At 43.8% G+C, this 17,126-nt stretch overlaps 1 protein-coding gene across 5 annotated transcripts; it reads left to right on the forward strand.

The window, feature by feature from the left end:
• Positions 1-1,758: 1,758 nt before the first annotated feature.
• On the forward strand, positions 1,759-16,296 carry LOC110510171 (UDP-N-acetylglucosamine transferase subunit ALG13). Of its 5 annotated transcripts, none has more exons than XM_021591532.3 (24): positions 1,759-2,044; positions 2,372-2,455; positions 2,557-2,607; positions 2,712-2,758; positions 2,903-2,975; positions 5,627-5,708; positions 6,050-6,218; positions 9,196-9,265; positions 9,379-9,487; positions 9,683-9,747; positions 9,839-9,939; positions 10,579-10,694; positions 10,810-11,032; positions 11,145-11,258; positions 11,416-11,572; positions 11,678-11,822; positions 11,917-11,952; positions 12,202-12,257; positions 12,437-12,514; positions 14,610-14,775; positions 14,860-14,979; positions 15,074-15,114; positions 15,224-15,407; positions 15,561-16,296. In XM_021591532.3, the coding sequence occupies exons 1-24, from the start codon at positions 1,853-1,855 to the stop codon at positions 15,824-15,826; spliced, it is 2,745 nt and encodes a 914-aa protein (XP_021447207.2). In that variant the 5' UTR covers positions 1,759-1,852; the 3' UTR covers positions 15,827-16,296. The 5 variants fall into 5 exon arrangements, with proteins under 5 accessions (XP_021447207.2, XP_021447210.2, XP_021447212.2 ...); XM_021591535.3 differs by having other exon boundaries at positions 11,425-11,572; XM_021591537.3 differs by having other exon boundaries at positions 11,434-11,572.
• The last annotated feature ends 830 nt before the right edge of the window (positions 16,297-17,126 follow it).

The raw sequence follows: 17,126 nt of genomic DNA on the forward strand, positions 1-17,126 counted from the left end.
TGATTTGTCCATGATTTTGAGTGCTACCCAGCACCATCCCTCAGCTTTAGGCTACTAAATAATGTGGTGGGGCTGCAACTCAGGGTTGCATCTTCAACCCCTGAGTTAAACATACTGTCTAGGCCTGCACACTGATAGGCTACAATGATCAACTCATATTTCAACATTAAGTGCAGGCAACAACATTATAACTCACAATCCTGATCTAGCCTATAATCTGTATCCACTCCAGGTAAGATGGCTGCTGTAGGTTCCTCATCCTAGGAGGGAGAGAAGTCAGGAAGTGGAGGAAAGGGAAAAGGAAGGAAATAACGTTGGAGGCAAGACACTGTCTATTGTGACACTGTTTTCAGACTGTAAACTGTGTTGTTCTTTAAATGTACCTTGACTATATTAATATTGAGAAGGAGGAGCTTTATCATGTCATGTTTCTGTGATGCAACACTACATGACCACAAGTTTATGGACGCCTGCTCATTGTACATCTCATTCCAAAACCATGGGCATTAATATGGAGTTGATCCCCCTTTGCTGCTATAACAGCCTCCACTCTTCTAGGAAGGCGCTCCACTAGATGTTGGAACATTGCTGCTATAACAGCCTCCACGCTTCTAGGAAGGCTTTCCACTAGATGTTGGAACATTGCTGCTATAACAGCCTCCACTCTTCTAGGAAGGCTTTCCACTAGATGTTGGAACATTGCTGCTATAACAGCCTCCACGCTTCTAGGAAGGCTTTCCACTAGCTGTTGGAACATTGCTGCTGGGACAAAGCTTCCATTCAGCCACAAGAGCATTAGTGAGGTCGGGCATTGATGTTGGGCGATTAGTCCTGGCTCGCAGTTTGGCGTTCCAATTCATCCCAAAGGTGTTAGATGGAGTTGAGGTCAGGGCTCTGAGCAGGCCAGTCAAGTTCTTCCACACCAAACCATTTCTGTACGGACCTCGCATTGTGCACAGAGGCATTGTCATGCTGAAACAGGAAAGGGCCTTCCCAAACTGTTGCCACAAAGTTGGAAGCACAAAATCATCTAGAATGTCATTGTATGCTGTAGCATTAAGACTTCCCTTCAATGGAACTATGGGGCCTAGCCTGAACCATGAAAAACAGCCCCAGACCATTATTCCCCCTCCACCAAACTTTATAGTTGGCACTATGCATTGGGGCGGGTAGCGTTCTCTTGGCATCCACCAAACCCAGATTCGCCAGATGGCGAAGCGTGATTCATCACACCAGATAAGGTGTTTCCACTGCTCCAGAGTCAAATGGCGGCAAGCTAGGCTTGTGTGTGGCTGCTCGGCTATGGAATCCCATTTCATGAAGCTCCCAATGAATAGTTATTGTGCTGACATTGCTTCCAGAGGCAGTTTGGAGTGTTGCAACTGAGGACAAACTATTTTTTACAGCACTTGGCAGTCCTTGTGTGGCCTACCACTGCTATGGAGATTGCATGGCTGTGTGCTCGATTTTATAGTCCTGTCAGCAACGGGTGTGGTTGAAATAGCCGAATCCATTAATATGAAGCGGTGTCCACATACTTCTGTATATTTGGTGTATATTCGGTTAGATTTTGGCCAGATTTTTTACAAATAATTTCCTCAGAGTCAGGTTTATCATTCGTTTCTGGCTGTGGAGTAGCCTTTTCACTAGATAAGGCATGGGAGGCTATAAACAGAATAGATGGGGGTGCAGTATTATAAAAAAAACAAGAATATAGTGTAACCAATCAAAGACAAGAATTTTCAATAAAGTTTTCAACGGTTGGCACGAATGACGGCGTTGACTCTGTAATCAGTGCTCAGTTTTAGCACCTGTTTCCTTATTCCAACTCGAAAGGAAACTTTCGAACTTCATGTTTATCTTCTACGCGGAAAGTTATGAAGCTTTGCATATTTATAGTTTTTTTATTTACAACATCCTTAAAATGCAGAAAGCCTTGAAGAAGTATTTTGTAAACATGGACGAGTATCTAGCCAGCATCGGTCTCTACAGGAAAATGATGGCACGAGACGCGTCCTGTCTATTTCGAGCTGTCTCTGAGCAGGTAGACTAGAGCAATTTAGCGAAATGTTTTATACGTCCCATTTGACGTTCAACGTTCAGAATATAATATATTACATTTATCTGACTGAATTCATGGTGTGCGAATAGGAAGTTGTCTTTTTCAAAAATAAATGGTCGTTTGGGAACTCATGGGTTCATTTAGCCTGCCTGTTCATCTTCGGCTATGGTTCATTTGGCTGACTGAAATTATTGCCGAGGCCAGAGTTAAAATATGAATTGCACAACACTATGCTCCAGGGCGCAAAGAGGAGATTGTCGAATATGAAATACAGGTGCACTATGTAATGATTGATTTCTTTCCTCCAAGATGTATTACTCTCAGAATTACCATCAAAAGATAAGGAAAGACTGTGTCACCTTCATGAGAGAGAACCGATGCAACTTTGAACCTGTAAGTTGACTTCAAAATGTTTAAGGGTAGGGACGTCCCAAGAATTCCAGATAGATTTTAAGCAATCAGTCCCAAGTCTAATGGCATGCTTTATCTCCTAGTTTGTTGAAGGGTCGTTTGAGAAGTATCTGGAACGTCTGGAGGACCCCAAGGTATGTTTATAGAACTACATGTTATAAAAGCACATTGCACAAGCCATGGGTCAGATTCAGACCATATGAAGGTCATGTACATACTGTTGAATGTTTTTCTCCAGGAAACCACTGGCCAAGTTGAGATAAAGGCTTTGTCGTCGTTGTACAGGTAAGTGCTGCACAATGTGTTATCAGTTAAACATCACCTGCCACATTGTACAACCTTTGTGTTGGTCGACAGGATATTGTCAAATGTGATATGGAGAATTAGATTTATGTGAATTGCAGTTTAATGTATAAGTTTGTGTGGCAGGCGGTGCTTCCTTGTATACAGGTATCCTGGGAAGCCACCAACGGAGATAACTGAAGTAGACTACATGGAGAAGGTAAGTGTGGTTATTCACTGCCCAGGCCCTGAAGCATCTTAAATGCCTGACTAATGAAGTAATTACCAGGCAAAACTGAACCAGGTTGCTAATTGAATCAGGTGTGTGGATAGGGGGTGATGTGTAATACGGAAGTATGTGGAACCCCCTTCAAATTAGTGAAGTTGACTATTTCAGCCATACCCGTTGCTGACTGGTGTATAAAGTTGAGCACCCAGCCATGCAATCTCCATAGACAAACATTGGCATTGGAATGGTCTGTACTGAAGAGCTCAAGTGACTTTCAACGTGACACTGTCATAGGATGCCACCTTTCCAACAAGTCAGTTTGTCAAATTTCTGCCCTGCTAGAGCCGCCTCAGTCAACTGTAAGTGCTGTTATTGAAGTGGAAACATCTAGGAGCAACAACGGTTCAGCCACAAAGTGGTAGTACACAAACACACAGAACGGGATCGCGGAGTGCTGAAGCACATGGCGTGTAAAAATCGTCTGTCCTCAGGTGCAACACTCACTAGAGTTCAAAACGGCCTCTGGAAGCAACATCGGCACTTTTCATCGGGAGCTTCGTGAAAAGGGTTACCATGGCTGAGCGGGCGGATACAAGCCTAAGATCACCATGTGCAATGCCAAGCATCAGCTAGAGTGGTGTAAAGCTCGTGCTAATAGCGTTTCAAACGTCACTCGCTCTGTGACCTGGAGTAGTTGTTCCCCTTGCTCTGCAAGGGCTGCTGCGGCTTTTGTGGAGCGATGGGTAACGATGCTTCTAGGGTGGCTGTCAATGTGTTCCTTGTTCAAGCCCAGGTAGCGTCGGAGGGGGATGGAAGCTATACTGTTACACTGGCAATACTAAAGTGCCTATAAGAACATCCAATAGTCAAAGGTATATGGAATGCAAATGGTATTGAGTCCTATAAATACTATATTAACTACAACCTAAAACCTCTTACCTTGGAATATTGAAGTCTCATGTTAAAAGGAACCACCAGCTTTCATATGTTAAGTTCTGAGCAAGGAACTTAAACGTTAGCTTTTTACATGGCACATATTGCACTTTTATTTCTCCAACACTTTGTTTTTGCATTATTTAAACCAAATCGAACATGTTTCATTATTTATTTGAGGCTAAATAGATTTTTATTGGTGTATTATATTAAGTTAAAATACATGTTCATTCAGTATTGTAATTGTCATTATTACAAATAAATTTAAAAAATCGCCCGATTAATCGGTATTTGCTTTTTTTTGTCCTCCAATAATCGGTATCAGCGTTGAAAAACAATCGGTCGACCTCTAGTGGAAACGTGTTTCTCTTGAGTGATGAATCACGCTTTATCTGGCAGTCCGATGGACAAATCTGGGTTTGGGGAAGGCCATTTCCCGTTTCGGCATGACAATGCCCCTGCGCAAAAAAAAAGCGGTCCTTACAGAAATGGTTTGTAGAGATCTGTGTGGAGAACTTGACTAGCCTGCAAAGACCCCTGACTTCAACCCCATCAATCTTTGAATTGAAACTCCGACTGCGAGCCAGGCCTAATCGCCCAACATCAGTGTCAAAGGGAGGACCATTTTAATGCCCATGATTTTGGAATGAGATGTTTGATGAGCAGGTGTCCACATACTTTTTGTAGTGTGCTTTGGTTTGTCCACTAGATGGTACTGCTCTCATTTGAGAAGACTACAGCCAAAGATGGTGTATGAAAATGGGGTTCATTCAGGCTGCTTACCATTGGAAGCAACAAAAAAAGTCAGTTCCAGTCTCGGTAACTTGGTGTGTCTCCCATAGACACCAATGCGATAGCAGCTGGGTTCGGTCTACTTCGTTCATTGAACCAGGAAAAAAAACAGCAAATCATGCTTAAGTCTGTTACCTCTATTTCTCTCTTAGTTTGTTCTCTATTCTGTAGACCAGATGTTCCCCAACTTTTTTTTTGTTGTCCCGTACCCCTTCAAACATTCAACCTCTGGCTGCGTACCCCTCTAGCACCAGCACTCTCAAATGTTTTTTTGCCATTATTGTAAGCCTGCCACACACCAACACACTATACGATACATATATTAAGCGTGAGAATGAGTGTTTGATACAACACGGCTCGTGGGAAGTGACAGCGCTTCTAATAATCATCAATAATTTAGCTCTATTTAACCATCTTACATAACCTTATTTGTTCATCACAAATTGTGAATAACTCACCACATGTTAATGAGAAGGGTGTGCTTGAAAGGATGCACATAACTCTGCAATGTTGTATTGGAGAGAGTCTGTCTCTTAAATCTTTTTCCACACAGTCTACCTGTATTTAATTTTCATGTTAGTGAGGGCTGAGAATCCACTCTCACATAGGTACCTGGTTGTAAAGGGCATTAGTGTCTTAACAGCGCGATTTGCCAAGGCAGGATAGTCGGAGCGGAGCCCAATCCAGAAATCTGGCAATGGCTTCTGATTTTTAAATTACATTTTCACAGAACCGCTTGTTGCAATATAAATGGACTGTTTGAAAATGTGAAGTAAAAATGTTTTTTTTTATTTGGCGTACCGCCGACGGCAGTTTGGGAATAACTGCTGTAGACAATTTGATTTGGGGGGACTCTACCATTTGATGACTGGTTAAGAGTAAAAATGCTTTATACTTCTGCTCTCTGACTGTTGCAGATTCTGCTGTGTTGCTCCAACAATGGCCATTATGATGTTGTGTACCCCAGGAACTACCCCATCCACGCAGCTCTGTGTCAAGGTCTGTACTCTCACTCATCAGAATTCAGAAAAATCAGTGGAGAATGGTGGGAGGAGTTATTGGAAGACTGGGTCACTGTAATGGCTAGAATGGTATAGATGGAACCGTGTCATACACGTCAAAGGTAAGGAAACCACATGTTTGACTCAATTCCATTCTAGCCATTTCAATGAGCCCGTCCTATAGCTCCTTCCACCAGCTCCACAGCAGTGGATAAATCTTCACTCTAAGTCCTATAAACTGGCTACTCATTTATTTTACTTACTCAACATTTTAAATGATCAGCACTTTCATGTGTAGTGAATAGGAAATGTACAACCTTTTTCTCCAACTGGATCCAGCTCTGTTGTATGAGCTGCTGTACACACAAGTCCTTGGTGTCGGCGAGGCAGAGGTGCAAGGAGCCTTGGAAGGGTTCCATGGCGGAGGTCGTCGTTATAGGAACAGCCTGTCGGTGTGCAGTGAGGATGCAGGCTATGACACCCCTGAGGACAGGGGTCAGACTCTGAGGTGAAGTTGTGCCCTGCACACCACTTTTGATTTCCATAAAGCCCTCTACACTAAACCTAAGTCTTACAGTTGCTAGTTACTTGGGTCATTCCATAAAAATGAGTCCCTTTTGCATCCCTTTGATATTTTAACTTGTGCACCAATATTGAGTTTTAAAAGCCTGTTTATATTAAGTGCCCTTAATATAGACCACATGGAAAATTCAATACATACTTTTAACTAAAGACCTGGTAAAGTGCCAAAATTCAGCATTTTGACATGTCCTACTGTGTTCCCTCTGACTTCTAGGAAAATGAACACACTTCATCCCAAAATGGCCACGTTTTTAGCATCATTGTAAATCCCTAGGTATTTTTTTTGCTTTGACAGTTATTTTTTGAAGATTATTATATACATTATTTTTGGAATTGGAAGCAACAGAAAAAGTCAGTTCCAGTCTCGGTAACTTGGTGTGTCTCCCATAGACACCAATGCGATAGCAGCTGGGTTCGGTCTACTTTGTTCATTGAACCAGGAAAAAAAACAGCAAGTCATGCTTAAGTCTCTGTTACCTCTATTTCTCTCTTAGTTTGTTCTCTATTCTGTAGACCAGATGTTCCCAAACTTTTTTTTGTTGTTGTCCCGTACCCCTTCAAAAATTCAACCTCTGGCTGCGTACCCCTCTAGCACCAGCACTCTCAAATGTTTGTTTTTTTGCCATCATTGTAAGCCTTTTCAAAGATAGGTGTAGATCAGAATCTGGTGCGACCACCATTTGCCTCATGCAGGGTGACATTTCGTTTACGTAGAGTTGATCAGGCTGTTGATTGTGGAGTGTTGCCCCACTCGTTAATGGCTGTGCAAAGTTGCTGGATATTTCCGGGAACTGGAACACAGTCGTACACGTCAATTGAGAGCATCCCAAACATGCTCAATGGGTGACGAGTTCGATGAGAATGCAGGCCATGGAGGAGCTGAGACATTTTCTGTAGCTTATTCCTGCCCATACCATAACCCCACCTCCACCATGGGGCATTCTGTTCACAATGACATCAGCAAACCACTCGCCGTACACTGTTTTCCATCTGCCTGGTACAGTTGTAACCGGGATTCATCTGTGAAGAGAACACTTCTCCTGTGGCATTTGCCCACTGCAGTTGTTTACGACGCTGAAACTGCAGTCAGGTCAAGACCCTGGTGAGAACAACGAGCATGCAGATGAGTTTCCCTGAGACTGTTTCTGACAGTTTGTGCAGAAATTCTTTGGTTGTGCAAACCCACAGTTTAATCAGGTGGCTGGTTTCAGACGATCCCACAGCTTAAGAAGCCGGACGTGGAGGTCCTGGGCTGGCGTGGTCACGCGTAGTCTGCGGTTTGTGTGGCCGGTTGGACGTACTGCCAAATTCTCTAAAACGACGTTGGAGGCAGTTCATGGTAGAGAAATTAACTTTAAATTCTCTGGGAACAGCTCTGGTGAACATTCCTGCAGTCAGCATGCCACTGTGTGACAACACTGCAGATTTTAGTGTCCTTTTTTATATGGACCTCCCGAGTGGCGCAGCGGTCTATGGCTCTGCACCTCAGTGTGCATCACAAAAGGTTGTGATTGGGAGTCCCGTAGGGAGATGCACAATTGGCCCTGTGTCGTTAGGGTTTGGCCGGGGTAGGCCGTCATTGTAAATAAGAATTAGTTAACGGACTTGCCTAGTTAAAGGTTTTTCAAAAATTATTATAGACCCTTTTCTGTGTTTGAAACCATTGCCGCACAAGGGCGACGCGCAATTTGTGACAGACCAAGGAGTTCTTATAGAACGGCAGCTAAAAAAACATTAAGCATATGAGAACCCAAAAAATATTTTGTAATATAACCGGAACTCTACGCTGTTGAATGGGATGGCCATGGCTTTCTTGATGCCGCCAAGAGATGCGTGCGACGTCTGTCGTGTGCTGGAAAAGGGTCTGCACCTGTGTAATGATCGTGCCACACAGGTCAGGTGGCTGGATTATCTCGGCAAAGGAGAAATGTTCACTAACGGGGATGTAAACCACATTTGAGAAATATGCTGGAAAATTTTACTTTCTGGTGTTTTGTGGTGGAAAACTGAGTGGACTGAGCGTAACACACGTTTTGTGAAGCTTTCGTTCAATTGCCTATTCCAATTGCCTATTCCAATTGCCTATTCCTATTGCACACAAGCTTCCATTCCCTTTGTGACAAGGGGACTAATGGCTGATGTTTTAAGATGAACACATCAACCCTGTTACTTTTATTTGGCACTTAGTATTTTTTTTTTACATCTTGATGGGAAAACATGAATGTTCAATTTAGGTGAAATAATCAAACTTTCTTTTTTTTTACTAAGTTACATTACCCAAAAGGCATTCATGTCGTGAAACAACTCACCTACAATATGCATAAATTCACCAAAGCACTGATCAAATACACTGAGTTTACCAAACATTAGGAACACCGTCCTAATTTTGAGTTGCACCCTTTTGCCCTCAACAGTCTCAATTCGTCGGGGCATGGACTCTACAAGGTGTCGAAGGCGTTCCACAGGGATGCTGGCCCATGTTGACTCCAATGCTTCCCACAGTTGGCTGGTTGTTCTTTGGGTGGTGGACCGTTCTTGATGCACAGGAAACTGTTGAATGGGGGGAAACCCAGCAGAATTTCAGTTCTTGATACATACCGGTGCGCCTGGCACATACTACCAAACCCCGTTCAAAGGCATCTCAATCTTTTGTCTTGCCCATTCACCCTCTGAATGGCACACATACACAATCCATGTCTCAAGGCTTAAATCCTTTGTCTCGTCCACTTCAGAATCTGTGTAGATGAAGGGGGATCATGTCTTTCACCTGGTCAGTCTGTAATGTAAAGAGCAGGTGTTCTTAATGTTTAGTACACTCTGTGTGTTTTGTAGTCATTGTATGAATTTTGTTTTCAGGTTTTTGTAAAGTACTATTTTTCTACACTCTGTTTACTTTCTTGTAGGGATGATTGGGAGTTCAATGTGCACAGTCGCACAGAGGACAAAGCCCAAACTGGAGCAGAGGAAGCAAAGGTGGCAACGTTTTCTATAGCGCCTATTGTTACCACTGAGTTGTAGTTGATACAATTTTTTTGGAGGAAGACTAGATTCTAGGAACACAAATCCAGTTTCTTTCTCTTCCTAAGACTCCAGATGGACCAGCAAAACTCTCTCTCCCGTACAAGGTGCTCAAAGCACTGGATTCTGAGATGTACAGAAATGTCCAGTTTGACGTATGGCATGACAGTCGCAGAGGTATGCCCTCTTCTGTTGGGGTTTCTTGTGGAACTGCTGAATTTATAATGAGACATTAGTCATAAACGACAAGATTCACACAGAGCAGACCTTTTATCCGTGGGGTTGATATGATTATACCGTACATTAATTTCTTAATGTAGAGCAGTTGTATAATTGGGTGTTCTGGAATGGCATATAATTTCTCTGAAACAGAGATGCAGAAAACTGATTACATGGTGTTTGCTGGAAGACAGTACTTCTTGGGAGACAAGTGTCAGGTACAGTAATCCAATTTATCCACTTAATTAAGATGTATTTTTATTTTTAAATACTCCAAATGAGTAAGGGTAGCCCATGTCTTCCATGCAGGTTCGTCTAGACCCCAAAGGGAAGTATTACAATGCCTTCATTCAGGAGGTGGGCACTCACCCCAGTGCTGTGACAGTGTTCATCGAAGAGCTTGGAGAAAAGTGAGATACCTGTCCCTTTATAAAACACCCCAATTGAACTGACTTACACACAGGCACTTCTACACAGCACCCATCAATGTGTGCTTATTTTAGTTTTCTGGCACATTCTTGTATTAGAGCAGTAAGAGGAACTGCCCCTCCCTACCGTCAGGCTTTGCTCCAAATTTACACCCCAACCCGAGTACTCCGTTCTGCCACCTCTGATCTCTTGGTCCTCCCACTCAACCCAGTACAAAGGCTTCTCTGTCCTGGCACCCCAATTATGGAACCAGCTTCCCCTTGAAGCAGAGTCCTTGCTCAACTTCTGACCCCCCCCCCCCCCCCCCCCCCTTGCCCACAAAAGCCTTTTGTGAATTAACACTTTACTACTTTTCCCCTTACTAGCTCTGACTGCTGATAGCTACGTTATTGAGGAAAATGTGCTTACTGTATGTGGTTGTCCCACCTAGTTATCTTAAGATGAATGCACTGGAAGCCACTCTGGATAAGAGTCTGCTAGATGACTAAAATGTAAATGTACCATCCCAAATGGTTCAGTCATACGGTAAAGATCGATGCAGTGGTTCACCATCAAGAAGGTGCTCTTTTCAATATTAGGTTTATGAGACCTCCTCTCTATACCCCACCCACCCCTTTCAGACATCTTGTGTCTCTGACTAACTTCAAGCCTGTGAACCCTGTCCCTGCCTGGAACATCACCCCGAGCCGCAAGGGACCATCATACAGCCGGCCTGAGCAGTATCCTGGAGAGATGGGTCAGTATGCCCTTTAACCGTTAGATGGTCTTAGTAAGTTTTTAATAGCAGTGAACATCGTATTGGCCTTGGACCATTGAAGACCTGTACAACGGTTAGCCCTTCTGTATGTTAGATTCAGAGTTGCGGGGCCGGCGGCGTTTCTTTAAGAAACCCAGAGGGAAGGAGATGCTGATGGTGTCTGGCCTGCCTCCCCGCTTTCAATCAGGCCCTGGCGGCATACCCCCTGGGCGTGCCCCTGGCATGCATGCCCCCACACCACCACCAGAGACAATGCCCTACGAACACTATCGGCCTCATCTTCCACCCAGGCCCCCGCGAGGATATGGCCCACCCAGGTGGGTGTCCTTTACACCGCTGCTGTACTTCACCATTACTGAAGGTCATGTTCCTTACCGTTGATTATATTCTGTTGGTATCTATGCTGTTGCCAATCTGGGTTCTGTTCAGAAGTTCAGCCCGTTTCCTGAACAATCATCCCCTCGTTGGGCCGGAGATGACATACTACCCTCACTCAGGAAAACGCTGCTACCACAGCTTCGACAACTACTCATTCAGGTCACGGTAATACGCCTTTTATCGTCTTAGCGATGTCAAGCAGAATGAGCAATTTGAGCTACAGTAACTTTGGATATTACCGGTGGCCCTGCCCATAGAGAATGTAGTCATGGTTCGACATGACGTGGTGTTGTGGTTATAAAAGTATGTGTATTCATTTGAGCTCTTGCAGCCGAAGCAGGCGCCAGATCCCTGCTATCAGCAAGGAGTGCCAGTTCAGCTACGTCCCCGAGGCAGGACAGGAGGCACAGGACATGGATGGAACAATCACCTTCTATGAGATTGAGGGGGGAGATGAAACTGCCTTCCCTCCCTTGTCGGTAACTATGTAGCCAGCCCAGAAGCCCACAGGCTACAGACTTTGATAGTTGGGAGCATTAGTATTCAAGTCAACCTGCTGTCTACTTTTGTAACTGTCTCTTTAGGGACAGACTGTAGAAAATCCCATGGTTCCAGCACTCCCTACATTCTGGGTGCAGCAGGGGCCGAGCCCCATCCCCACATCTGGTAAACAGGCCTTGACCTCATCAGAGGAGGACGCTGACGAGAGGAGCAATGGTGACGACCAGGGTAGGCCAGCCTGTCCAGTGACGCCGTCTTGATCACAAAAAATGTATTTGTTTTTGAGTTGGAATGTAAATGGTAAATCCTTGGTGTGTCTCAGGTGAATATTCAGAGGAGTACATCTATACTGGTGAAGGTGAGTGTGTTGACATCACCTACTTGTGAGGTTTCTGTGAAGAGCTGGTAGGACAGTCCTTGGCCACCATTTTATTATATGCTGTTCTGTAGATGCATTTTCAACAGATTTCCATTAGGTAAAGTCAAATTGGGCTATTCCATTTCCCAACGGATTCTGCCATTTGGTAACAGTCAAGGCTCACAATTTGAAGACCCTTTGTACAATATGGATACACGTTCACAATTGTCTTGTTAAATCATCTTGCAGACACAGGGTTCCAGAGCCCATCAGTGTACGCTGCGGCAGAGTCCACTGCCAACCTGGTACTCTTCACTTGCTTTTTTGTTGAAACTTTTAATAACTATAGTGAAAGTATAGTTTCACATGTGGGATGATTAGATGTATTGTATAATTTCCCATTCATGTCAATTTACTTGCTTTTTATTGGGGTTGATTGGTTTGATTGCATTCCTGTCTCCATTTGTTTTGCCTGCCTTTACAGACCATTGAAGAGGGAGGATCTCGTGCTGGCTCACCACAAGAGGGCATGGCTAGTTATAGCTACACTCAGTCACAGCAGGTACTAGAAGCTTTAAAATCTGCTTTACCCAACTCCTCAATTGTCACATTTTGTCAGAAAAAAACATCAGGTTTTAAGTTTACTCAAACTGTAGAAGGTTCATTTTCTTTGGACAAAAGTTACTTGTATGGCTTGACTTTTTAGGTGAGTATTCAGACCCTTTGCTGTGGGACTCATTTGTGCGGTGCATCCTGTTTCCATTGATCATCCTTAAAATATTGCTATAACTTGATTGAAGTCCGCCTATTGTAAATGCAATTGTTTGGAAATTATTTGGAAAGGCACACCTCTATATAAGGTCCCACAGTTGACAGTGCATGTCAGAGCAAAAACCAAGCCATGGGGTCCAGGTTTGTGTTGAGGCACAGATGTGAAGGCTACCAAAAAAATGTCTGCAGCATTGAAGGTCCTCAAGAACAGTGACCTCCATTCTTCAATGGAATAAGTTTAGAACCACCAAGACTCTTCCAAGAGCTGGCTGCCTGGCCAAACGGAGCAATTGGGGGAGAAGAGTCTTGGTCAGAGAGGTAACCAAGAACTTCATAGTCAATGACGAAGCTCCAGAGTTCTTCTGCAGAGATGGGAGAACCTTTCAGAAGAACCACCATCTCTGCAGCACTCCACCAATCAGGCCTTTATGGTAGAGTGGACATACGGAAGCCACTCCTCAGTAAAAGGCACATGACGACAGCCCGCTAAAGGACTCTCAGACCATGAGAAACAAGATTTTCTGGTCTGATGAAACCAAAATTGAACTCTTTGGCCTGAATGCCAAGTTTCACATTTGCAAAAATGTCTAAACAGCTTTTGCTTTGTCCATTAATTTTCTACATTGTAGAAAAGTCAAGACATCAGCTATGAAATAACACATATGGAATCATGTAACCAAAAAAGTTTTAAACAAATCTAAATATATTTTTTATAGGTGAGATTCTTCAAAGTAGCCACCATTTGCCTTGACGTCTTTGCCTACTCTTCCTGAGGTAGTCACCTGGAATGCATTTCAATTAACAGGTGTGCCTTAAGTTAATTTGTGGAATTTCTTTCCTTTGTTTGAGGTAATCCGTTGTTGTGACAAGGTAGTGGTGGTATACAGAAGAGAGCCCTATTTGGTAAAAGACCAAGTCATATTATGGCATGAACAGCTCAAATAAACAGAAATGAAGTTCAGTCAATCCAGAAAATGTCAAGAACTTTCAGATTTTCAAGTGCAGTCGCCAAACCAAGCTCTATGATGACACTGGCTCTCATGAGGACCACCACAGGAAAGGAAGAACCAGAGTTACCTCTGCTGCAGAGAATAACTTAATTCTAGTTAACTGCACCTCAGATTGCAGCCTAAATAAATGCTTCAGAGTTCCAGTAACACACATCTCAACATCAACTGTTCAGAGGAGACTGCGTGAATCAGTTTTGTGAGATGCAGAGTAGGTGAACGGCTGATATCTGCATGTGTGGTTCCCACAGTGAAGCATGGAGGAAGAGGTGTGGGGGATGCTTTGCTGTTGACTTTAAAAAAAATAAATGTTAATTTAGAATTCAAGGCACACTTAACCAGCATGGCTACCACAGCATTCTGCAGTGGTATGCCATCCCATCTGGTTTGTGGTCCTTACACACATCCAGGCTGTGTAACGGCTATTTGACCAAGAAGGGGAGTGCCGCATCAGATTACCTGGCCTCCACAATCACCCGACCTCAACCCAATGGAATGAATTGGACCGCAGAGTGAAGGTAAAGCAGCCAACATCTGCTCAGCATATGTGGGAACTACTTCAAGACTGTTGAAAGCATTCCAGGTGAATGCCAAGTGTGCAAAGCTGTCAAGGCAAAGGGTGGCTACTTTGAAGAATCTCCCAAAAATATCTATATATATTGCGATGTGCAAGATTTCACTCTGCCAAACAGTTCGCTTCACACTCTTAGTAGTAGTAGCCGCGGGATCAAAACAGCCAACGTTAACCTCATGCTCTTAGTTGCGTAACTTGACCACCTAGCCTGTTTTACTTTGCATCTACGTCATGTGGCTGACTCTATTATTTTATTTTTTAAGCACCTTTGTCAATTGTAGTCAGATTTAGTTTTGTTTCCTCAGGTGGTGGTGAAGTCAGCAGTCATGCCTGCACAGGCTTTAACCACAGCCCCAGCAACTATCTTCACCTCTTCCTCTAGCAGCTCTCAGACCCTTCCAGCACCAATTGCTTCACCCTCAAACTATCCTCAAGGGGCTCCCATGCCCCCACACGCAATGGGCAGACAAGGTACCCACTCTAAGGGTGATGGTCAGACCAAAGGAGTTGTTAAGCCCTAATACCTAACTGATGCCTATTTTCTCTTGTTTGTAGTTTCATCCATTCAGGTTCCTCCTTCCTCTCCCTGGTTTGTGAATGAGATGGGGGAAGCGGTCAGCACCATACCCCCTCCACCTTACTCCTATGACCCCAACGGCAACGACCTTCCACGAGGTTAGACATGCTTCCCCATGGCACGGGTTTAAATTCAACTTCTTATGGTTGACTTTGAAGATGTGACGGTAACTAAATGTTTTTCTCTCTGTAGATGGCAAGGTCCTCCAATATTACTTTAATTTAGGAGTCCAAGTAAGTGATTATAGTATGTATGGGTGAAAAGTTACTTGGCATGAGACACTAGACATGTCTTTGAATGAAAACAACCTGTACCTTTTGATTTCTATCCATGTTGAAACAGTGGTACCAGCAGAGCTATTGGCATTCCATGGTACAGATGCAGCAGGCGTATCAGCAGCCTAATGCCGAGCAACAGTTCCAGTCCTACTCCGGAGCCCCCCCTCCCTCTGATCACACAGTCCCCCAGTCCTACCCAGAGACTGGGAGAGCAGGGCCTGATGGCCAGGGAGATGTTCTTGCCAATGGTCAGCGTCACCCCTCTGCCTCCAGACCTCATTATGAAATGGCACATCTGCATTGAGCAAGATCTTCAGTGTCACAATCTTACGACCTCAAGTATTACATGTGACTTATTTTCTTACCTTGGTTCTCACCCACCACCTTTTCCTTCCTACCAGGCACCCCCCTGCCCATGGACCCTCCCTCAGCAGGAGCCCCAGGCACAGTGTTCTACCCCTTGGTTCAGGACCAGTGCAGCCAACCCCCCCTCCACACCTACGAGCCTTATGTTCCGATGCTCTCTGCCACCTACCATTACCTCACACCCTGGAACTCAGGCCCTGCCCAACCACATGTGCACGCATCCTACTGTCCCTCCAATCACCCAGTCAACTATGTCACTGCACCCACACACCCAGGGCACTTTATTCCTCCCAGCATGTAACCAAGCACTGGGGGAGGGAGGTGGGCCCCTCTAACTACCCACATTCACCATATTGTCACCCTGTCATGTGTAACGTTTGTTCCACTTTTCTTCTTTTGAAGTTTGCATGTTTTTCAAGTTTGCTAGTCAGTGGCTGTCTGAAATGGCACCCTATTCAAAAGTAGTGCACTATGTTGGGCAGTGGTTCCCATCCTTTTTCAGTTACTGTACTACCAACTGAATTTTGCCCTGAACTACCTCATGTGCATTTTACCTGTAGGACAATGGTCTCATGAGTCTTCTCAAGTACCCCCAGAGGTACTATTACCCCAGTTTGTGTACCACTGATGTAGGGAATAGTGCGCCCTTGGAAAAGTGGTGCACTATATAGGGAATAGGGGTCCATTTCAGACACCCGCTGATCCAGTGTTTACAGAATGTTTAATACATTATTTTCATGTTTAATTAATAAAAAGTTTTGTTTCCCAGAAGTCATAAACTTATCATTTGAGCTGTCCTTTTTAGAGCAGGGCTCTCAACCCTGTTCCTGGAGCACTTCCCCCCCTCTCTAGGTTTTTGTGCCAACTGTAAACTCTGAGATTCCTGGAAGACTGGACAATCAAAATAAGTCTTAATGTTTAACATTAATGCTTCCCACAGTTGTGTCAAGTCGTCTGGATGTCCTTTGGGTGGTGGGCCATTCTTGATACACACAGGAAACTGTTGCGCGTGGAAAACCCCAGCAGCGTTGCACTTCTTGACAAACCAAGCCTGGCACCTACCATACCCTGTTCAAAAGCGCAAATATTTTGTCTTGCCCATTCACCCTCTGAATGACACACACAATCCATGTCTCAAGGCTGAAAAAAATGCTTCTGTAATCTCTCCCCTTCATCTACAATGATTTGAAGTGGATTTATCAAGTGACATCAAGAAATCATAGCTTTCACTTGGTCTGCTCTTTCCATGACAGACTGGTGTTCTCAATGTTGTACACTAAGTGTATAGTTTCATAAACCATAGTATCACACTGCAAAGATTTTAAACTTGAGTGATTTAAATGCACTTTTTTTGTTTTCTTTCCAAGCTAAATTATCTACATTTGGCAGATAATTTTGCTTGTTTTAGCCTAAATTTAACCTTATTTCAAGATAATTTACCTTCCAAATATCTTAAGCTTTAATATTGATACACTAAATTATCAAACTCAGCAATAAAAAAATGACCTCACTGTCAACTTAAGTTTGCTGAAAATAAATGTGTAAATATTTGTATGAACATAAGATTCAACAACTGAGACAAACAGAACAAGTTCCACAGA

The sequence above is a fragment of the Oncorhynchus mykiss genome, chromosome 29 (genome assembly GCF_057628025.1).
Source record: "Oncorhynchus mykiss isolate SJ-2025 chromosome 29, ASM5762802v1, whole genome shotgun sequence".
Taxonomy (NCBI): Eukaryota; Metazoa; Chordata; class Actinopteri; order Salmoniformes; family Salmonidae; genus Oncorhynchus; species Oncorhynchus mykiss.

Bases quoted from the DNA above. Each gene is read 5' to 3' on its own strand.
- LOC110510171 (XM_021591532.3), top strand. From the start codon at position 1,853: ATGTTTATCTTCTACGCGGAAAGTTATGAAGCTTTGCATATTTATAGT. The intron at 2,045-2,371 runs GTAGACTAGAGC...CTTTCCTCCAAG, and splicing joins TTCGAGCTGTCTCTGAGCAG to ATGTATTACTCTCAGAATTA. The intron at 15,115-15,223 runs GTAAGTGATTAT...ATGTTGAAACAG, and splicing joins ACTTTAATTTAGGAGTCCAA to TGGTACCAGCAGAGCTATTG.